The 23318-nt window shown below is 48.7% G+C and overlaps 1 protein-coding gene across 4 annotated transcripts in view; it reads left to right on the top strand.

Moving 5' to 3' along the window:
* RBPMS (RNA binding protein, mRNA processing factor) overlaps positions 1 to 23318 on the top strand; it is a 140369-nt gene that overhangs the window by 21652 nt on the left and 95399 nt on the right. Inside the window, exon 2 of one of the 4 annotated variants that reach the window (XM_072625509.1) lies at positions 10165 to 10388. The exons of the other annotated variants lie outside the window; for them this stretch is intronic. Within the exon in view, the coding sequence (XP_072481610.1) occupies positions 10383 to 10388 (6 nt within the window). The 5' untranslated portion in view covers positions 10165 to 10382. The remainder of the gene's footprint in view (positions 1 to 10164; positions 10389 to 23318) is intronic. 4 annotated transcript variants of the gene reach the window in all.

The raw sequence follows: 23318 nt of genomic DNA, 5'->3' as shown, positions 1-23318 counted from the left end.
AGAAACTGAGGTCCAAAGACAGTGAAGCCTCTTGCCAAGGGCCCCATGGGTTGGGAGTGAATAGCAGAGCCTGCTTCAAACCGGGGGTCCTGTTCCCACTGCCAGAGCTCTAGAATCCCAGAGAGGACTCTAGTGGGGGAGGGTTCATCTCATCTGGAAGAATGGCTGCCAGCTTTGCTGGTTCCCTTGGGGCATTTGGGTTAAGAGGACGTCAAAGGATGTTGGAAAGGGATGGAATGCTTTAAGTCCATGGGAAGAGAGGGAGCCTTACCTGTTGCTTGGCTGTTCTGGTCTGTGCATGCTGGCCTTGTCTCCGTCTCTCTGTGCTTGAGGTGTTGGGGGTGGAAGGAGCTGTCTCCTTGTTCCTCCAGAGGTAGACCCTACATAGACCCATCTGACCAGAATGTCTGGCTTGAGATAGTAGGAAGAGACCCCCTGGGACCCTTCATCCAGCCCTCCCTCCTTTGAAAGATCAGGGGTCAGGGAGTGATGAGCTAGGTCTCACAGGTGAAGTTTCAACCCAGGTTCTGCAGACCCACTGAGTGTAAGATCTTTGTGCTACTAGGCACTGGTAAAGTACTTGGCACATAGTAGGTGCTGTGTAAAGGCTATTATTATTACTATGAATAAAACAATAATGTTTGCTTGCCCTTTTGACAGCTTTTTTGTCTCTATTTCTGTCTCCCTGTGTGTCTGTCTCTGTCTTTGTCTCTCCCTGTTGATGTCTCTCTGTGTCTCTGTCTTTCTCTTTGTCCGTCTCTGCTTCTGCCTCTCCCTGTTGATGTCTCTCTGTGTCTCTGTCTTTCTCTTTGTCCGTCTCTGCTTCTGCCTCTCCCTGTTGCTGTCTCTCTGTGTCTCTGTCTTTCTCTTTGTCCGTCTCTGCTTCTGCCTCTCCCTGTTGATGTCTCTCTGTGTCTCTGTCTTTCTCTTTGTCCATCTCTGCTTCTACCTCTCCCTGTTGATGTCTCTCTGTGTCTCTGTCTGTCTCTTTGTCTCTGCTTCTCTGTCCCCTGCCATCAGCCCTATCTGTGTCCCTGGCTGAATGGCCCAGGACACTGTCTGGTCTAACATCGGCCTCATCTTGTAGGAAAAGAGATGTTTGCTCTTCCTTTGTGGCCTCTGTTAAGAAAGCAGCCAGGATTAAGATGTTTGAGGATGACTTTCTTCATAGGAAGTGTCTTCTCAGTACTCTTAAAAACCACAAGCCCTCCTCCTGATGCTGGGCACCAGGCAGGCATGTAAGATCCACTGCAGTAGACTGGGAAAGGGATAAGTAATGATGGGAGAGCCAACAGCACCCATCCACATCAGGGTGACATTCCTTCCTTGTGAGCCGAGCTAGGCTTTCGATCCATAGATCTGCCCCAGCTCAGCCCTCCCTCAGCACTTGGTACCTTAGCTTGCCCTCCAGTGCCACCCTCACCCATAGTTATTTATCTGTGCTAGTCTGGTCCAGGAGGCCCAGGAGGGCAGAGATTTGGGTCTTAGCAAAGTTCTGCAGCTGCCTCTTGGAGCTTGGCCTACTCTATGAGCTGTGTGGATACCAGAAGAGCTGCCCTGCAGGATGAAATTTGGAGTGTTTTTGCAGGGCACGGGGTAGTGGGGGGGGGAAGTGGGTGGGAGAAGGGGCTTCAGAGTTGTGATTGGACCAGGGTGGGGAACACCTGATGTAGGGAGGCTGTTCTCTGAGGGAGATAGTATGTAATCCCTACATAGCTTCCTCCTGGAGAACTGTCTGGGACGTTGAAAAGTTAGGTGACTTGCCCAGGGACACATGGCCCCTAAGCCTTCCTACCCCCAAATCTGACCCTTCCTCCCCTCAACCAGCTGCCTCTGATTTCTTAGGCCCCAGAGGACTTTTAGAGACTGCCTGCAATAGTTGAACTCAGAACGCAGAGACCTCAGTTCGAATCCCACTGGCCTACTTGCTGCCTGAGCAACGATGGTGAGAAAGTTGGTCAGCAAGTATATTTTAAATGCCTACTATGTGCCAGGCACTATGCTAAGCCCTGGAGATACAAAGGAAGGCAAAAAACACAGTTCTGCTGTCCTGGAGCTCACAGGCTGATCTATAGTAATAGCTAGCATTTAATGGGAAAGTCACCCAGGCTCTATGTCTTAGTGTCCCCATCTGTCAAATGGGGGTAGGGATATTAGCCCCTCCTGGCCCCTGGAGCTGTTCTGCTGTCCTCAGGTTATTGTAGGCCAGCAGTGGGGGCAGCTGTCCCTATCCTGGTGAGGCCCAGGGAGCCCCCAGGGCTAATCTCTAACCTGGGCCTGCTCCTTGGGGATGAGTATGGGTACAGGGGAATCAGTCATCCTTGTAATCCAGTGGTAGAAGATTAAAGGGCTGGCTATTGCAGTGTGCTCTGGCTGTCCCCTCCAGGCTTGGCGAGAGCAGGGATGCTGGCCTCTGATTGGGACTTGTTGAACCTTGTGGGTCCTTAATGAGAGGGCAGGCTTTCCCAGGAGACTTGGGCTCCCCATGCTGGAAGTGCATTCCCTTCCTTACCCCCCACCCCACCTATGTGCCATCAAAAACCTGGGACTGGGCAGCCAGCTGTAATCTGACCTGAGTGGAGCTGGGCAAACACAGCTATCTGCCATCTCGCATGCCTGGGGAGCAGGGCTGGGCCCCCAGTGCTTGCCTCAACTCAAGGAAATGCCCAGGGCTGGGGAGGCAGGGAGCAGAAGACCCATGGTTTGTGTGTGTGCATGTGCATGGGCAGAATGGGGGACTGAGGACGACCCCCTCTCCAAGGGCTCTTCAGAGCTGGTGCTGCCAGGCCAGACAAAGGAGAAATCTCTCCTCTGCCCCAGGCCCAGGCCTACTCCCTGAGGCCCAAATAGCTGCTCCAACCCATCCCTGCCATCCAGATACTGTTGGAAGAGGCCTGGGCTTCTGCACAGCACTTGGGTTCAAATTCTGGTTCTCCCAGTTGGGGGCCTTGGGCAGGAGCTCAGTTTCCCCAACTAAGTGAGGTCCCAAGGCCTTTCCAGCTCCTGTGATAGTTAAACCTCTCCTTCCTCCCTCTCCTTTTCCTTTTCCTCTTCCTCTTCCTCTCCCTTTTCGTCCTTTGCCTTACAAGCCTCTAGAAAGGCCTGGGGCTTGGCCAGAACAGGACTGGAGGTTGGGCTCTTCCTCAGACCTGGGATGTGGGGTGGTGAAGCCAGTGCTTTCTAGAGACTCCTAGAACATCTGCAGGCAATGGACAAGGAACAGTTACCTTCAGAACATCCTGATTCAGCAGGAACCATTCCAGGCTCCCCCATGGGTCCCGGGACCCATGAATTAGCTACAGACAGAAGAAAGAAGGGAGAGATGGGGGAGAGCTCCTCCAGGCTGAGATGTCAGCTGGCCAGGCCTTGGAGTAGGGAGGAGGCAGGGTAGTCTGGTTGGTGTATCCTGAGTTGGATGGTGGATAGTGAGGAGTCCATGGTTCTTAGAATATGTGGGGTCCCCAAGATTCTGGGCCTTGGGGCTCTCTGCTAAGTGCCTTCTCTGTACAGAGCTTCAGGCTGGGGGCAGCCTGAATATGGTGGTCTCTGAGGGAGCCTTGGCCCCCTCACAGACATCCCTAGCCCTCTGGGGGAGTTAAGTCCACTGCAAGTATCATTTCCCCCATTTCACAGAGGAGAATGCAGAGGCTCAGACATGCTAAGAACTTGGATGGTGTCACACAGAGGTCAGCATCAGAACCAGGATGTGGATCCTGGCCCCTCTGGACTCCATGCCAACAGGAGGACCTGCCCCTGCCCCCCACTTGTGTGTGAGCCCATGGACAAGTCCATTCATTTCTCAGGGTTTAGATAAGACAGCCTTTCTCCTATCAAGCTTACAGGATTTAGACCTGAAGGGGCCTTTGGAGGTGACCCAGGCCAGCCTTCAGAGGAGGGACTGAGGCCCAGAGATGTACCTAGGAGGTGGCAGGGCTGGGATTTGTACCTGGGTCCTCTGACCTTGAATCAGGAGCTGTTTCCTCCCATAGAACAAGAGGAAGAGCTCAACATTGTAGAACTTCAGGGATCCCAGATTTGGGAAGGTGTGGACGTCTCCCTGAGTGGCCTTCTGTGGCCCCTTGTTCAGGCTGCTGAGGAGCCTCTCCTTCATACAGACCAATTTAGTAGGACTCTCCCATGGTGGCCCAGAAGGGTGCCACTTCCCCTGCCCATTCTCACAATATGAGACCTCCCGGAAGGAGTGGAGGCTGATCTAAGCACAGATAGCTCCCAGGCAGGGGCTGAGGCCCTCGGAAAAGAGGTCACCACAGGGCAGCTCAGTGAGCTCCAGGTGGGAGGGCCTTGCCTGGGGAAATCAGGGAAGGCTTAGTGGAGCTTCCTCTGTGGCTGAAAGCATTTGGAACCAAGACTCTCCTGTAGCAAACAAAGCAAGCAGCATTGAAAGCCATTTTATATTTTACAGAATTGTTACTGATTTTTTCGGAGAGGGGTGCAACATCTCTTTTCCAGTGTATTCCTTCTCCGTCTCCCTCCCAGAGCCCTTCCTTATAACAAAGGATGAAAAAGGGGTAGAAAAAACCCAGCTCGGCAAAACTTACCAACCTGTAAAAAAGTCTGATACCGTCTTCAGGGTTCCTCACCCATGTTCTCCCACCTCTGCGAAGGAGGGGGAGCGTGCCTTCTCACAGCCCTCCTGTGGGGCCAGGCCTGGTTAGTATCATTTCGGTTTGTTTATGGTTCTTTTTGTTTACTATGTAGCCTTCATTTTATACATTGTTTTCCCTGCATCAGTTCACAGAGTTCTCCCCAGGCTTCTCCGTTCCTTCACTTTCGTGGTTCCTGACTAGTTGGCAACATCGCGAAACCTCCAACATCTTTGTTAAACCACTGCCCAGAGCCTGGACATGGAGCACCTTTGTTTGCAGTTCTTTGCTCTCACAAAAGATGCTTCTATGAATACCTTGGTGTCTGTGGGGCCACGGGTACTCACACAGCATTTCTCAGGAGAGGACTGAGGGGGCAGTGTTTTGTAAAGTTAGGTGCTTGATTGATCACCCAGCTTGGAGATTGTCTAGTTCAGTGCTCCCATTGTCCAGAGGAAGACACTGAGGCCAGGAGAGCAGGAAGGGTTGGGTCATAGGCATGGCTTGGCTGAAGATTATGAGGTTCACTGTCACCATGATAAATAAAAAGATGAGCGGCTTTCTGTGCTCTCCTTCTCCTCCTGGGACAGGACAGTTCAAGGCTGAGAGCTGGCATGTGCTGGTATATTTCAGCAGTGACCAGCCAGGTCTCTTGTACTTTGGGAAATGAAAGCAGAGGTTGCAGTAAGCTAAGGTGGAAGGGTTGGCTTGGCCAGGTTGTGGTTGGTGATTGATTGATGGGTCTTTAAAACTTGGGTCCCAATGCCCAAGGAGGACTTCAGGGAGCATGGCAGTTCACAGGAGTTCTCTCCTAAAGGAGGAGTGTCCTATGGGATCCTGTCCCATTCCATCCCATCAGATTCTACTTCTATCTCATCAAATCTCATCCCATCCTGCCCCATAGGATCCTAACCCACCTCACCATATCTTGTCCCATGAGATCCTACCTATCCCATTCCATCTTAGCCCACCCCTATACCATAGAATTCGACCCCTAGACTATCTCAACTCATTTCATGCTCTCCCACCCTATCCCATTCCATCTCATAGCATCCTATCTTGTCCCCCTGGATCCAAACTTTCTCCATCCCATTCTGTCTCACTGTAGCCCATCCCATCTCATCCCATACAATCCTACAGCTAGTTTGACCGGAAGTCTGGAGCAGTTGCTTGGGGTTCAGCAACAGTAACAGAGAGAGAGGTGCCTGAGTTTGCCTTTGCCAAGCACTAGTGGGCTCCTTCCAGGAGGGAAGCATTTCCCCTAAGGGCCAAGGGTCTCCAGTTGTGTCCTACTCTGCCTTTTTCTTTTCCCATTCTATAGGCCACGACTTTCTGTAATTATGGTTTGTGATCCTTGCTTTCATGGAGTCACCTGGAATTGAAGGAAACTCGAGTTTTGGCACATGCCTGGATACTGTTGTCAGGGAGTGAGGCAGCCCTGCTCTGCCTCCTGTCCCCTCTTTCCTACCCTACCTCCCTTCCCCCCACTCACTCCTAATGCCAGCCACACAGGCAATCCTCCTAGACCAGAACATCATTCCCCTCTCTCATGTGTTCCTGCTACTCAGGAGAAACAAGTCCCATGAGCCCTTTAGTACAGCTTTTTCTTCAGTTTACCCCAGAGGGAAATTTCTTGGAGGGCCTGAGATAGACAGACCAGACGTTTAGATAGAAGGATGCTTCATTTTCCCTCCAGCTGAGAAGCGGTGAGCGGATGAGCCAGCCATCCCCCTGGCCACAAGCCCCCACCCCCAAGGCCTTGCCTAACAGCGGAGCAGGGATGGATTAGGCTGGGCGTGGATTTTTCCCTGTTGTAACTTGGCTGACCCAGACATGAACTTTCAAAGGAAACGAGAGCTTCACTAAAGAAGGTGCCCTCTTTCTTTCCCGGGCCCAACTGAAAGTGGCTTTTCAGAACTAGAACGCAGAAAGGGTCATCCATCGGGAAGCGAGATGAACGCTCGTGCCATGAGCCTGACCACGTCGTGCTTTGGAAAAATCTCTTTTAAAGGATTAGAAACTCCAACAACTTCCCATTCTCTTTCTGTACTGTGCACACAGAGTTTTCTGTAACGTATGTGTCTTATCCTGCCCCCAAAAAAGGGCCGGGACATGATGAATCATGGCGGAGCTGAGGGGCCTGTGGTTCGCAGAGTAGAGAGCTCTCAGGAAGACCCTCAGGCACCCTCTCACTTGACCCTCACCATTTTACAGAGGAGGAAACTGAGGCCCGGAGAATCGCCTCTGGTCATACATCTCGTAAATTCAGAACTTGTATTTGGTACTGGCTCTCTGCTGATGCACACTCAGCACATTCTGCCATATTTTCATTCTTTGCCTTTCTGTAAGGGTGGCCTGGGAGACTGAGAGCTGGCCGTGGGGCCAGGATGCCTCCCCTCCAGATGTCCAAGTTATGTGACCCTGGGCAAATCCCTTCATCTCTCATTGTCCCAGGCCAGAGTGGCATGTGTGCTCTTCTAAAAGCTCCCTATACACTGAAAACACAGTTCCAGATCCAGGCCCATCCCCATCCCTTAATTAAAGAAAAATGAGATTTATTTGCAACTCAAGTCAAGTCTCCTTATCTTCATACACATGCAACGTTTACCCTCTCTCTCCTCCAAAGGAAGGCAGTGCACATGGGTGAATGCAGAGAGACATGCACGTATATACATGTGTGAGGAGCTGGCATGTCTGTGAGGGTGTGCATGTGTAAGCAGAGGAGCTCTTCCATGGGTACAACTGTCTCCCCTCTCCACCCCCCCAACAGCTGTACAACAGCCTTGCTCATTCATTCCAGGTTCTAGGATCTTTTTTTTTTTTTAAATTACAAATTGGCCTGAAGCAGCAAAGCAAAACCAGCCAATCTCTCTCTTCCCCTCTTTCTTTTTTCTTACCTGCTACACCCTCTCAAGGCTGAGTGTATCCTTAAGGGGGTTGGGTTATACATACATACATACATATATATATGTGTATGTATATATGTATATATATACACACACACACACGTATATATATGTATGTATGTGCTTCATGCACCTTAACGTGTTATGTAAATGCCAACTACTGTTTTTTATCATCATATTGCTGTGTGAGGCATGATAGAGAGCTGGCCTCAGAGCCAGGAAGGACCTGGATTTGAGTCCTGACTCGGACCCATCCTGGCGGGATGCACAGGCAGCTCTCCAGGACCCTAATTTGCCAGCTTGTATTAGTAGAGGTCATTTCCTCCCCTGGGCCTGGGAACTCACAGGTTCAGCTCCCATGCTCTTGTTAAGGGAAAGGAGTGCATTTTAAAAAGATGCTTGGAAGTACCTGGGATCCCAGGATCATGGCATTTAGAGGGAGAAACCTCTGGAGGGAATCCTCTATACCCACATCCTTATTTTACAGAAAAAAGAAACTGAGGCCCCAAAAGAGAAAGAGAGAGAGAGAGAGAGAGAGAGAGAGAGAGAGAGAGAGAGAGAGAGAGAGAGAGAGAGAACTATATAATCCCTGGAGATCCAAGGAGAGGCCTCAAATCAAAGCAACATGGGCCCTGCCCTCAGGGAACTCCCATTCTAACAGGGCAGACAACATGCAGACAACAGTATATGAACAAGATATGTACAGGATAAAGTGGAAATAACCTTAGTGGTTTCATGGGTACTGTCTGTCTGGCCTTGACCACAAGGCTTAGGATGATCTTGTTCCCCATGCTTTCTGTCTGGCGCCTCTCCCCATCACCTCTCATCATCTGCCTTCCCCCATGTCCATCTATCTTATGAGATATGTGTTTCCCAGCGCATTCATTCAGCAAGTGTGTGAAGGCTGTCCTGGTACAGTGAGTGTCCTTCTGGACACTGGGACAAATGGTGCCCTTAAGCCCAGCCTTCCTCCTCCTGGAGCTCACAGACTGGGAGACCCAAACCCAGAGACGTCTCTCCCTGGAAAGTGCCCTGAAGGCCACTCGATGTCCAAATGGGGAGGGGGGGCTGGGCTGCTCTTGGTGTTTCTCATCTTGAAAACTCTTATGCTCCCATGGTTGGAGCAGTGGGCAGAAGGGCCCCCAAGAAAAGCAAGAGTGGCCTTATCTCTTCCCATGCCTCTCTGCCCTTCACTGATCCCTGCAGAGCAGTGAGCGCCCGTCACATTTCCCATTGACATTCTTCAGTCAATGGGCATCCATCTAACTTTGCTTCCATGAAAAGGCTGCTCTGAATGTGAGGGGGTACTTGGCCCCTTTCTCCCTCTTGCTGACCTCCGGTGGGCTGCTGACCTGCCTGCCACACCCAGCTAGTAAGTAGTCAAGCCAGGACTAGAAGTGAGGTCTTCTTCCTCCTGCCTTGGCCCAAAGACCAGCCCTGGTTCTGCCACTAGCCATGTGGCCTTGAGCAGGTCACATGTGCATCTCTGGGGCTTAGTTTCCTCATCTGTAAAGTTCCTACCCTTCAACCCCCCATAATGATTTTGAAAGGCTCTGCCTCTTGGGGCTGCCTGGGGTGTCAGATGGAACACTGCCACCGACCAGTTCTGACCCTGCTCTGTGGCTGTGGGCAGATCCTGTCACTTGGCTGAGGCTCAGGTCACTCAGTAAGATTCGCCTCCAGTGTTCTCAGTGGGCTGATGGATCGCGGTGATCTGGGTGATTCCCAGAAGGAGTCCTAGTGTGAAACTGGGGGCAACCATGTATGTGTCATGTCTTCCGTTTGCTCAGCCCTCTGGCCTCTGCCCCCCTGGGCATAAACCCTGAGTGGCCTCCTTCCTAAAGGGAAGGATGGATGGAGTAAGTGCTTGTGGGGGTTTCTGTTAGATGGGAAAGTTAAACAGTGAGCTTCATTTTAGCTCCTGTTTATAGAAATGAGCCCATAGGAAAGGTATGTCGAGTATCGCGCCAGGAGCCTGCCCTGTCCTTTGATCCTTCTCCCTCGGCATTTCTAATGCTGATAAAACTCTTCCAAGATTAGCCCGTCGAGTGCCCAGAGTAACAGCTTACTAAATATTTGTTCTGCTGAATTTATCTGCTTTGTAGCGGAGTGGAAAGAACGGCTCATGGGGTGAAGTTTGTCAGAGGCTAATGATCGAGTCAGCAGGGATGCAGTAGTGTGACCCAATGGCCAGGGCACAGTGCTTGCCATCAGGAAGACCCTACTTCGAGGGGACCATGCTGCTGGATTCCCTGCTTGAGAGGGTCCAGATTCCTGAGCTCATGGAGGGGTGAGGGCAGTGAGTCATCCACATTTCTTACAATCCCTCCTTTGGTCTAATGGATGAAGACTCCATATCTCCTCATTGTGCCCTTTCAGGCCCACTCTGTCCTCTGTGGTCTGACTGCAGGGTGAGAAGCATTTCTCTGCTCAGTTCTCCATCCTGTTCCATCACCCCTCCTGCACTGCCTTCCCTTGAGAGCAGCTTGGCTTTTCTCTGTTTCTGTGAACCTGTGTGGCTTCTCACCGGTCTCTTTGGCCTTTTCCTTGGATGATATTGCCCCTGCCTGCCCTGTAGTCTTCCTGCTTGGCTCATAGGCCAACCTGTTTTGGCGAGGTCCTCATTTCAGTTTTCTTTCTTTTTCCTCTGACAGATGCATGCTCTGGGGTGAAGATCTGTGTGTGCTGGTCAGCGCCAAGCGGAAGTTGGGATGATGTGTACAGTCTAACTTCCTGTCTGTCCTGCATGCCTGGGACTGCAGCTGTAACACTAGTAGGGAAAGGAAAGAACCGGCTGCTTCAGGGCGTCCCTGTTGTCTGAGCATGGAGCAGCAAGGCCTGGGACAGAAGGGGGAGGGCAAGCGAACAGACAATGCCAGTAAGGGACTTTCAACTCTCTCCTTCCTTGGTAGGGTGGGAGTGGGAAGATGTGGGTAGCTGGGATGCCAGACGTGGGCTTCAGGGAAGGGTTAGTAGGTGGCTCTTGCCATTCTCAAAATGATTGGGCCAATGTAGACCTGTGCCCAGGTGTCCACAGTGCTGCCAGCATGTGGTGTAGTTAAGTCAATTACAGGGTCTCACACTTTAGGCTTTTGAAAATATTTCCTTCCTCCATCCCCATGTGAAGTTGTGGACAACATGATGGACTTGAAAATGAAGGACTGGAACATGTGTTGCTGTTTTCCCCTGAAGACAGAACAGATTGCTCCTCCTGCATAGTCTCAGCCGCCTAAGAATATGGACCTTGTGAGCTGCTTGCATTCTCACTGTTTTGTCATTATGGTTGAAGGTCGCCACCGTCATTCGTGGATGCCGTGCGGGCTTGTATGGCTCCATGTTGGAAGAACTATTTAGAAGATTGTCAAATCTGAGTTTGACCAGAGGTGGAGTAGAATGATAAAGAGTTTCCCATGAGCCTTGGTTGGATTTCCTGGTACAGTTTCTGGGAGGAATCCTTGAATGTGAGAGCTGGAAATGTTGCTCCCTGTCAGAGGGGCACTAGGGTGGAAAAGGGCAGAGAGAGCGGGAGTGGGGCATGGCAGATGCTCAGGGTACGGTTGGCGACCTGAGTTGTACCTGAGGGCTTGGCCAGCCTGCTGGCTCCTCAAAGAGACAATTACAAGGAATGTCAGACTCTTCCTGGAATGCTGAAAAACATGTTTCAGCTTCTCTTTCCTCTTCTTGTGCTTTGTCCCTTATACTTCAGCATGGCTCTACTTTCTGCATCCAATAACATCAATCATTTGCCCTTCTGAGCTTTTGGATCTGTTCTGGAATTGTCCAGCCCTGAAATATCTTTGGGGTCCAAAATAGCCTAAGGTTTTCCAGACCTTGGTGTTTCCTTGTTGATATTCTAAAGCTTCCTTTATAGACAAGGTAGCTCTTTTGGCCCTTGGGATTGTCTGGGAGTTATCTCAGAGGTGAAGATTGCCCTTGACCATGCGAGATCTCAGAGTTGATCCTCTTCCCTTCTTTGGGTCTGTATACTCAGCTGTAAAGTGAGGGGTGGGACTCAGTGGCTTCTCAGGTCCTTTTCAGCTTTTTTTTTTTAAATTTATTTATTTGACTTTTAACATTCATTTTAACAAAATTTTGGGTTACAAATTTTCTCCCCTTTTATCCCCTCCCCTCCCCAAACACCAAGCATTCTAATTGCCCCTATGCCCAATCTGCTGTCTCTTCTATCATCCCTCTCTGCCCTTGTTTCCATCTTCTCTTTTGTCCTGTAGGGCCAGATAACTTTCTATACCCCTTTACCTGTATTTCTTATTTCCTAGTGGCAAGAACATTACTCGACAGTTGATCCTAACACTTTGAGTTCCAACTTCTTTACCTCCCTCCCTCCCCACCCCTTCCCTTTGGAAGGCAAGCAATTCAATATAGGCCAAATCTGTGTAGTTTTGCAAATGACTTCCATAATAGTTGTGTTGTATAAGACTAACTATATTTCCCTCCATCCTATCCTGTCCCCCATTACTTCTATTCTCTTTTGATCCTATCCCTCCCCATGTGTGTCGACCTCAAATTGCTCCCTCCTCCCCATGCCCTCCCTTCCATCATCCCCCCCACCCTGCTTATCCCCTTATCCCCCACTTTCCTGTATTGTAAGATAGGTTTTCATACCAAAATGAGTGTGCATTTTATTCTTTCCTTTAGTGGAATGTGATGAGAGTAAACTTCATGTTTTTCTCTCACCTCCCCTCTTTATCCCTCCACTAATAAGTCTTTTGCTTGCCTCTTTTATGAGAGATAATTTGCCCCATTCGATTTCTCCCTTTCTCCTCCCAATATATTTCTCTCTCACTGCTTGATTTCATTTTTTAAAGATATGATCCCATCCTGTTCAATTCACTCTGTGCACTCTGTCTCTATGTGTGTATGTGTGTGTGTGTGTGCATGTGTGTGTGTGTGTAATCCCACCCAGTACCCAGATACTGAAAAGTTTCAAGAGTTACAAATATTGTCTTTCCATGTAGGAATGTAAACAGTTCAACTTTAGTAAGTCCCTTATGACTTCTCTTTGCTGTTTACCTTTTCATGCTTCTCTTGATTCTTGTTTTTGAAAGTCAAATTTTCTTTTCAGCTCTGGTCTTTTCATCAATAATGCTTGAAAATCCTCTATTTCATTGAAAGACCAATTTTTCCCCTGAAGTATTATACTCAGTTTTGCTGGGCAGGTGATTCTTGGTTTTAGTCCTAGTTCCTTTGACTTCTGGAATATCCTATTCCATGCCCTTCTATCCCTTAATGTAGAAGCTGCTAGATCTTGTGTTATCCTGATTGTATTTCCACAATACTTGAATTGTTTCTTTCTAGCTGCTTGCAATATTTTCTCCTTGACCTGGGAACTCTGGAATTTGGCCACAGTGTTCCTAGGAGTTTCTCTTTTTGGATCTCTTTCAGGCGGTGTTCTGTGGGTTCCTTGAATATTTATTTTGCCCTCTGGTTCTAGAATCTCAGGGCAGTTTTCCTTGATAATTTCATGGAAGATGATGTCTAGGCTCTTTTTTTGATCATGGCTTTCAGGTAGTCCCATAATTTTTAAATTGTCTCTCCTGGATCTATTTTCCAGGTCAGTTGTTTTTCCAATGAGATATTTCACATTCTCTTCCATTTTTTCATTCTTTTGGTTTTGTTTTGTGATTTCTTGGTTTCTCATAAAGTCATTAGCCTCCATCTGTTCCATTCTAATTTTGAAAGAACTATTTTCTTCAGTGAGCTTTTGAATCTCCTTTTCCATTTGGCTAATTCTGCTTTTGAAAGCATTCTTCTCCTCATTGGCTTTTTGAACCTCTTTTGCCAATTGAGTTAGCCTATTTTTCAAGGTGTTATTTTCTTCAGCATTTTTTTGGGTCTCCTTTAGCAGGGTGCTGACCTGCTATTCATGCTTTGACTTCATGTCTCTCATTTCTCTTCCCAGCTTTTCCTCCACCTCTCTAACTTGATTTTCAAAATTCTTTTTGAGCTCTTCCATGGCCTGAGCCCATTGGGTGGGCTGGGACACAGAAGCCTTGATTTCTGTGTCTTTGCCTGATGGTAAGCATTGTTCTTCCTCATCAGAAAGGAAGGGAGGAAATGCCTGTTCACCAAGAAAGTAACCTTCTATAGTCTTATTTCTTTTCCCTTTTCTGGGCATTTTCCCAGCCAGTGACTTGACCTCTGAATATTCTCCTCACACCCACCTCACCTCCTGATCCTCCCAGCCAGTGCTTGGGGTCTGAGATTCAAATGCTGCTTCCCAGCCTCAGGGCTTTTGGCGGGGGTGGGGCTGCTATTCAGTGTGAGATTAAGTTCAGGTGCTCAGGTCGGGGCAGGGCCGCCTCTCAGGCTCAGTTCCCTCCGGGGCTTTATGCACAGACCTTCAACAATGGATCCAGGCTCCTGCCTGCTTGGCGAGCCCTGGTCTGCCGCTGCCTCAGCTTCTGCCTCCCGAGGGGACCTGAGTTATGGGGGCACCCCACTCCCCTCTCGACCCGCCAAAGAGACCCTCTCACTGACCCCCATCACCTGTGGGTGGAGGGACCTGCGCGGCCGCTGGAGATCCCATCCCTGAAGCCTGCTAGGATCTGTTCCTCTCGGTGCCGTGGCCGCGGCAGGTCTGGGCTGAGCTCCGCGTCTGCAGCGCGACGGACCTTTTGCGAGAGGTTTGCAGGTCCCACTGGAACAGAAATCTCCTTCGCTCCAATGTTCTGTGGCCTCACTGCTTCAGAATTCGCCGTGAGTTACTTTATACAGATGTTCTATGGGTTGTGGGTTTGGAGCTATGTGTATGTGCATCTTTCTACTCCACCATCTTGGCTCCGCCCCCCCTTTTCAGCTTTAAGTATAATCCTGTGACATTAGAATATTGGGGTCTCTCCTCAGACACCTTCTCTTCACCTTTTTCTTCTTCTAAAACTGGTTTTCAGTCAAGCCTAGAGGTCTGCATCCATTGTTATCCATCCCATTAAAGTGTTTGGAACCATGGGCACCAGGGGAAGCTGAGAATATCTTTCTGAAGAAGGAGTGGCATGGGATTAGGTTCTCTGGGTGCTGGGTGGAGGGATGAATTCTGTGGGTGCAGTGAGTCATCAAGGGGAGAAGGAATGAGTTTTGGGGTCTGCTTTAGTGCCTCAATGGTTCCCACAAGAGAGCTTGCAGCTCCATGAAAGAGTCTGAGTAACCTTCTGTCGGTAGAAACAGTCATGTAGAGTCAGAGTGGCCAAGGGTTTAGGCTGGCAATGTCTTAAGTCATTTGGGTAAAATGTCAACTTGACTGCTATGTCCTATTTGATGGATTGGATTTTTCTGGAATTTCTGCCTAAACTTTTAACTCAAAAGTTTGGAAATAACTCTACCCTGGAATAAAAATTCATAGTAGAAAAAAAGTAGAGCATGTTTCCTTAACAAGTTTCCTCTCTACCCCTCTGAGAAGATGAAGAATGGCCAGTGGAAGCTCCCTTGGCACCTTCCCTAATTCCTTAAGGCTTCTCAGTATCCTTAGCCATGTGCCCTTGGCCCTAGCCCTTCCCACTTCCTTCAATACCATTCCCCTGAACTATCTTCTGGTCTTCAGGCTACTCTCTCCCTTGTATCTAGCTACAGATGTGCTCACATCTCCCCAGTTGGGGGGACAAAAGGCCTCCCTTAGGACATCCAGTGGTGCCATCCATTGCCCACCTCTTCACTGTCAGGTTCTTGAAAAAGCTGGCTATGCCTGCTGCCTCCTTCCCTCATTCCCACTGTCTTCTCCACCCTTCCAAGATGGCATCTCTACGTGATTCTGCTGAGCCTACCCTCTCTGCCCAAATCCTGCTGTCTATTTAGGCCTCCTCCTCTTTTACCTCTTTGCAGCATTAGACACTGCTTCCTGTGTCTAGCCTCTCTCCCTTTGGACTCAGCAGGGGAACCCGCCTGGTTCTCTCCTACCCCTGAGCACTCCGACTCTTAGACTGCCTTCTGGTCCTTTTCATCTTCTAATAGGGATGTTAGCCCACAGCTTCAGCTGCCTTCATTCAGATGCCTCTCAGACCTCCCTCTTCGGTCTTGACTGTCCTTCTGAGCACCAGGCCTGCATCCACCATGTTTTGGGCTTGTTGGTTTTTTTAAATAAAATTTTATTGAGATCTTTGGGCTTTACCTCACCTGTATTTCCCCCATATTTCGCTCCTTCCCTTTCCCTGAGAGCCAGCCCATATAATCTCCCAGAGAACCAGCCTGTAGAACAAAGAATTTTTTTAAAAAAAGTATTACTTATTTCATTAAATATTTCCCAATTACATGTAAAAAAATTTTAATACTCATTTTTTAAAAAATTTTGAATTCCAAATTCTTTTGCTCACTCCTGGCTTCCCCCCCTTGAGGAGACAAATAATTTTTTAAAAGAAAGAATTCGGCACAAAACTGACCAACACGTTGAAAAACTTGGAGATGACATACCGTTTCCCACACCAAAGGAGAGGGGGGCGATGCCTTCCCATATCTCTCCTTTCTGACAGTGTCTTTCGATAGTTACTCGGTTTGGTGTCTCCTCAGAACTACCAACATATGGTGTAATTAAGCCAGACAGAGGCCTCACAGTCTATGCTTTTGAAAATGTTTCCTTTCTCCCGTCTCCGTCTGAAGCGGACAACATCATGGACTTGGAGTTGTGGAAGAATTGGATCAAGTGAAAACAGAATCAATTACTCTTCATCCATAGTCTCCATGGTGTAAGAATATGGTCCTTGGGAGCTGATGGCAGGCACGTTTATGTATTTATTTGTTCATTTATTTTGGGGGTCGTAGTTGAAGTCAACAGCTTCATTCGTTGGTTCAATCAAGTGTGCTGCCTGTAATTTCACCACATTTACATGTTGCAAGCCGTCACATTTGTGACTTTCTTTCCTTTTACTTTGTGGCAGCCCTTAGGTACGTTGTTTTCCAGACTCTCCTATCTTTCCTTGTCTCAGTTCAGGTGTGTCTTTCCATGATTCTCTATGTTCTTCTTTCTCAGCATTTCTTACAGCACTGCAATATCCCTTACTTTGTTTGGCCCTTCCCCAATCATTGGGCGTCTGTTTTGTTTCCAGTTTTTTGGTATGACAATACAGGCTGCTAGAAATATTTTGCTCCATTTTCACCACCTTCTTTTTAAAGACTTGATGGATGTGTTTGGTTTCAACCCAGCAGACACTTCCCTGTAAACACCCAAACCCACTCCCTATGAAATCTGTTCTCTGAAAACAGTTCTGCACAACTGACTGAGGGCATGGTTGGGACAGATGGTGCCCGTGCCTCTCTCCACTTCTGTTACTCATTGATCCTTACTGAAAGGACGTGTCTTTTAGCTGATGGCATGGCAGCAGTGCAGATCCTGGTATGTGACATGAGCCAGGCTTCATTACCTCTCAGGGTTGGCTTGATTTAGATCACCAGTCTGAACGACTTGTGCTCCTCCCATTGCTCTCTGCTCCTCTCCTCTCCCCTCTTCTCCTCCCTTCTCCTCTCCATGCTTACAACACCCTGCCATTCCATTTCATTCCTGTGTCATCCTTTAACTCCAGCCCTTCTCCAGCTGCTGGGCACACCATACCTCCAGCTGTTTGTTATGATCATGTATTCTCAAGTTTCCTGTGCTCAAAGCTCCACCCAATTCAAGATAAACCCTCCCCCTTTCCCACATACCCTGACATTAGTTTCCATCTGTGGCACTGGTCTTTTCCCAGTCTCTCACTTGTGAAACCTTGGGGTGACCCTTGGCCCTTCCATCTCATGGGCTTTTCTCCTGTCAGCTCTCATGCCCTTCTGGTATGATGCCACTCATATCCAGACCTTTTGGTCTTCCTAGGGTTATTATCCCCTTCTTGAGGGCCTCCTTCGCTGTCTCCTGGACCATCTCAGGGGCCTCCACCTGGGACATCCATCCGCCCTTCTCTTCCCCTCCACTTCATCCCTTTCTCTCCCACTGGATGTCGTTTCCTTATGCTTAGACATGGTCATGTCTTCTGTTCAGAAGTACTCCGTGCTGCTTTACTGCCTATCAAGTAAAAGTTCCACCTATTCCCTTTACCGGCATCATGGGCCCTCCACCATCTACTAAATGCATTAGTCTCAGGACCTGAATTCAAATCCCAGCTTTGCCATGTACTACTTGTGTGTGACCAGGGGCAGATCACTTCACCTTTAGGCCTCAGTTTCCCCCTCAGTAAAATAAAAAGAGTTGGACTAGAGTGGACTTAGTGGTCTCTCTCCAACACTAGATCTGTGAGCCTATGGCCCTATCCTAACTGTATAGTGTTCTCTCACTAGACTCCTTTACAGTTTAGTCACATGCAATGGTCTTGGTCCCTCAAACATACCCTGTGATTTCCCACCTCTTGTGCTTTCCTCTTGTTTGGAACACCCTCCTTTTTCTTGCCTATTATATTCCTGCCCGTCTTGTAACATCCAGCTCAAATGCTGCCTCCTCCAGGAAGCCTGTTCCAATATCCCGTAGATGACAGCCAACCAACCACCCCAGAGCTCACTGAGCATCCTGTTTTGGGTTTTCCTAATGCACATGTGCGCAGTTATCCATTCCATAATTCTCTGTGGCTTTCTCCTCTGCTAGTTTGTGAGTTCCAGGAAAGGAAGGATTGTGGTCCATCTAAACTTTGTCTCCCTTTCCCTTGCCTTAAGTATAGTGCTCTACACATGGAAGGTCCTGAATTAATGTTTGTCGTCTTGACGTGACACACATGGAGTGAATGAATAATAACTCATCTCTTTCTTCATTGTGTCTTGTGAATAGGCATTCGTGGAATTTTTGCAGAAGGAAGTGAGGGTTTTCCCCAAGATTCTTTCCTTTTGCTTTTTCTCTATAGTCTCAAGCTCAGCATAGAAACATAGGCTGAAAGGTCTAGATCAGGTGTACCTTCTAGTCTAACTCCCTCTGTGTCAAACTTGCATCTTGTTCTGGTCCCCCTGACTCCCCTCTCCCCCTCTAGTTATAAAGTAACAATATTAGGAAGTAAGATTGCAAAGGGGAACCTAGGAATCACTTGCACACTGTCCCATAGATTAAGGAACCATAATGGTTACTAGCAAACTGTTTCATAAATTAAAAGCCACTTTCTGAGACAATGTGCTAACCTGAGGGCCAAGGGCTCTCAGTCCTGCTAACGGCCCACGATCTGTAAGCATCAGATAAGCTCCAGATTATGAGTAGAACACCGGATGGTCCTGATGATGGAAATGATACAGATGTGTTAGTGAACTAACCCAAGGTGCCATGCATGAGGATTAGTCTGCCCCCTACCAAAACCTAGAAAATGAGAGCCCAAACTCTGCCGCCACCGCCACTCTCCACGCCAGCTTTTCTCCATTCGCTACGGTCTGTCCTGCCCGGGTTTGCCCAGCTCCCATCCACAGTTGTGTAAGTGACTGTGTGTGCCTCCATCACTATATCCCTGTCCTTAAGCCATCTAACTCTTCCCCTGCCCTTTTTTTTCTCTGTGCCTTATTAAATGTGATTGAAGGCTTACTCCTTACTTGTCCTGTTGTGGTTTTTCCTGATGAGTAGCCAAAGCATTAGGCACCCTGAGCCTGAGGGAACTCCTTGTGGTCCCATTTCTTTATTTCATCAATTAATTAGCAATTCACCTTCATTTTACAAGTGAGAAAACTGAGGCACAGGGAGGGGAAATGACTTACCCAAGGCCACACATATCAGAAGTGGGACAGGTCTTTAGAAGAATTTATTACCTTGCCTATAAACCTTATTTTCCTTCAATTTTCCCCATTTCTGTAAGGTACCACCACTCTGCCAGGTATTTAGGTTCACAACCCCAGAGTCATCTGTCAGTCTTTCCTTCCCCTCAACACCAAGCAAGACAGTTGGCCCTTATTCAGCTACTTGTGTGACCATGGGTATGTCCCTTCCCCTCTCTTGACCTCAATTTCCCCATTTTTCAGATGAGGGAGTTGGCCTAGTCTTGCTGAGGCCCCATCCTTGGGCTGAGTCTTCTGATCTTTGACAGTCCTCCTGCTGAGAACAGGGAACATCTTGGAGGAGGAGACTCCTCAAGGAGATGGCAGGGCTGCTGGTGATTGATTTCTTCCTTAATGGGAATGATCATCTCTGGAGGCTGCTAGCATTCCATTCTCTGCCATGAGCAGATGTGACTTAAGTTTTCACACAGTCCGATGGTCTGTGATTTTACTGATGCCAACATTCTATCCAGTGGTGCAGATTGCAGCCCATCCGTGCAACCTGTCGTGGCACATGCCAAGACTGCTCCAACAGTCAGCTGATTGTTTACGTTTTCAGTGTGAGCATTTAATCCTCAGAAATTGGCAGGTGCTACATAGATTAGGGGCAGTTAGGCGATGTAGGGATAAAGCACTAGGCTTGGGATCAGGCAGGCTCATCTTCCTGAGTTCAAATCTGGCCTCAGATCCTTACTAGCTGTGTGACCTTGGCCAAGTCACTTAACACTCATTTGTCTGTTTGCCTGTAAAATGAGCCAGAGAAGGAAATGGTAAATCATTCCAGTATCTTTGCTAAGAAAACCCCAGAGGGAGTCACCAAGAGCTGGATATGAGTAGAACAGTGCGTATTAGGGCTCGATTTATTGTTTTGGTGATGGTTTAGACTTAAGAAGGTGATGGGGAAAATGTTCATAAGGTAGGTTACCCTTCCAGGTGTGTCCTGGGCCCATTTTTTCCCCTTGCAGAGCTGGTGGTTAAACACTGACCAGCATGCCCACTGCATATCCACTGTCCACTCCCTCCATCACTTTGCAGCAGTGGGTCCACCCGGCGTGCTGGAGGTCTTCAGACTGTGACTTGGAATCAGCTGTTCTTGCAGACTGTCCCCGTGGCTGGAGCCCAGAGCTGCCATGTGCACTTGGGCTTCTTCAGGAGGGGTCCTCCCGGCTTTTTGACTCTCCTTGCTTTAGTGGTCAGAGACCTGACTCTTAGAAATGGGGTGGGGGTCACCTGCCCTTGTAACCATGTGCAGCCTGAGTTGGCAGTAAAAATGGCAAGTTTTACTTCCATAGCCACAATGTGTGGATTCTCATCTAAGACTCATAGATTCGTAGACTTTAGGGCTGCAAACCCATTGCAGGTAGGTAATTCAGTCCAACCCCTTCTTTTTTTCAGAAGGGGAAATTGAGGCACTGAGCAAGGAAAGGACTTGGCCAGCAGGTGGCAGATTATTTGGTAGGCCTTACTCTAACAAGTCCAAATGATTACCTGTGACCATGAGGAAGAGTGTCCACAGTTCTGTTGTAGGCCCCCTGCTGGGGGGAGGGGTAATAGGAGAGGGAATGCCTTTGGCCTCCTTGATTTTAGCATGACTGCCTTCGAACCTGAGCTCTTAGATCTGGAACCCGCCACTAGTGGGTGGTTCCAGTTGCCTAGTTTGACATACTCCAAAAGCAGTTGTGTTTATGTTAGAAATAAGATTTTGAGATCATTTTAGACAGAATGGTGTGTTGGGAGAGTGTTTTCCCCCTCTACAACCTCATAGCCCCCCTCCAGTTAACAGAGCGCCAGCCCCGTCTCTCGAGTTCTTGCTCCCAAGTCTTCTAGAACATTCTGTCCTCTCCCGTGGCTAGACCAGATTTAGCTTGTGATGCTTCTCAGGCTCTCCCCCATCCCCTCCCTGTCTCCGTCCATCCTCCCCTCGCCTGTCCTCGTCCTAGCCTGACGTCCCGGTCCTTGGTCGAAGGTACCATGGGGATGCAGAGATGGCTGACATCAGCTGGGATGTTAGCTCTTGTCGCCTTGGCAGAGCATGCTGGGAGAATGCCCTGAGGTGTTCAGAGCATTCTCAGCCAGGCTGCTCCGTCTCGGGGGTCCTTGTTATGCAGTGCTTCCTCAGCCTGGGTTAGAGAGAGACAGACAGACAAATTCAGAAAAGAAAAGGAAAAGCAGTTGGCGAGATTGCTTCACTGAGTGGGATTTCCCAGAGGAATCCGGGGGAGGCTGGGAGTGACCATTTTTCCTGACAGTTTGTTTTGCTTTCACTGCCAGCTTTCTGGACTCATCACATTTCTGTTCTGCCTCCCCTCCTAGGAGGGCTTCCGAGGCATGGGATGGTCCCAGGCCGCGCCTCTCACGGCCTCTCTGGAGACCTGAAGGCAGCCCAGGACCCTTCCCCCACCTCGCCCTGTCCATCAGAGAGCTTGGTGGAAGGAGCCTTTGGGTCTGGGTTCAAGCCAATGCTATCGATTTCCTGCTGTGTGACTTCAGACTGGTCACTCACCCCTAGACTCTGTTTCTACATTCGGAAAAGGAGGGCATTGAATCAAATCTCTAGATGGATGTCATTCCAGCAAGAGGTTGATGGACAGGCTCCCCCAACCAAATTAGGAGCTGAGTGAACATCTCTGTGTTCCAGGCTCTGTCTCTCTCTGGGTACTTTTCTGTTGTCTCAGGAAGGACCCATTGAGGCCAGGAGCCCCCTTCTACGACCTTGATATGTACCACACGCTAGCACACTCACTCACACACAGTAGCACACTCACTCACACACATAAACACGCTCACACAATCATACACACACAAGCACACACACACTCACACATACACGTGCACACACATACATACACACACACACACTCACACATACACACACATACATGCGCACACACACACACACTCATACACTTTGCCATGTCCAGTTTTGCCCAGCTAAAAAGGTGAGCAAGCTTCCTGCCCTGTATAGCATGGCCCTCCAAGCCTGCTTCCAGCCCTGCTGGCTGTTCATTGGAGGGAATAAGCTCTGGCCTGGTTCTTCCTGGGGGGTCTTTCTTTGTGACCTTCTGAGGTCAAACTGAGCCTGGGACAGAATAGCAGTAATTATGTTAATAGCATATAAATGTAGAACTTTAAGGTCTGTGAAGTATTTTACAAATGTCTCAGTTGATCCTCATGGCAGCCCTTCGGGGGGAGTGGATTCTGTTACCAGCCATCTTACAGATGGGGAAACTGAGGCTGGCCAAGGTTAAGTGGCCTGCCTAGAGTCACACAGTTAGTGTCTGAGGCTGAATTTGACCTCAGGTCCCTGGAGCCCTGGCTTCATTCAGACAATCCGGTGGGTGTTGGCCCGTGCATACCCCCTTCCCAGCCCTGCCCCTGGTAGATTGTAAGATCTGGAGGGCAGGTCCCTTGGGTATCCCAATCACAGTGCCTAGTACACAGAAGGTGCTTGATAAATGCTTGCTGGATTGAATTGTCATCTCTTCTGGTCCTCTGGGAAATAGGTGCTCTCCCCATTTTATAGATGAGGAAACCAAAGCTGACAGAGGTTTAAGTGACAAGGCTCCTGAATCCCCCGTCTTTGTGACTTTCCAAACTCTCTGGGTAGTTTGTGTTCAGTGTGTTCCAGGCGCTGTTCTAAGTGCTCTGTATAGATCATCTCTTTTCGTCTTCACGGTAACCCTGCATTAGAAGTTCGGTGCAGGAAAAAAATCATCTCCAGGGACCAACTTTTCCATTTCATTCAAGAAGTTTTATTTAAAAAGTTATTTTTATTTTATTTTAAAAAACACGTTTATTAATATAACTTGCTTTTCCATCCCCTGCATTTTACCGTACCTTTCCCTACCAGTTAGGCAGATAAGTAGCTTCATGGATAGAGTACTAGATTTGGAGTCAGGAAAACCTGAGTTCAAATCCAGCCTGCAACATTTAGTACCTGTTGGGCAAGTCACTTAACCCTGTTTGCCTCAGTTTCCTCTTCTGTAAAAATGAGCTGGAGAAGGAAATGGCAGATCCTTTCAGTATTTTTACCAAGAAAACTTCAAATGGGGTCACAAAGAATTGGACACACTGAACAACTGAACCACCACCCTCCCAT

This window comes from Notamacropus eugenii, chromosome 7, assembly GCF_028372415.1.
Source record: "Notamacropus eugenii isolate mMacEug1 chromosome 7, mMacEug1.pri_v2, whole genome shotgun sequence".
Classification (NCBI taxonomy): domain Eukaryota; kingdom Metazoa; phylum Chordata; class Mammalia; order Diprotodontia; family Macropodidae; genus Notamacropus; species Notamacropus eugenii.
Note: the sequence above shows the minus strand (reverse complement) of the source record. Positions and strands in the feature narration are given on the sequence as shown.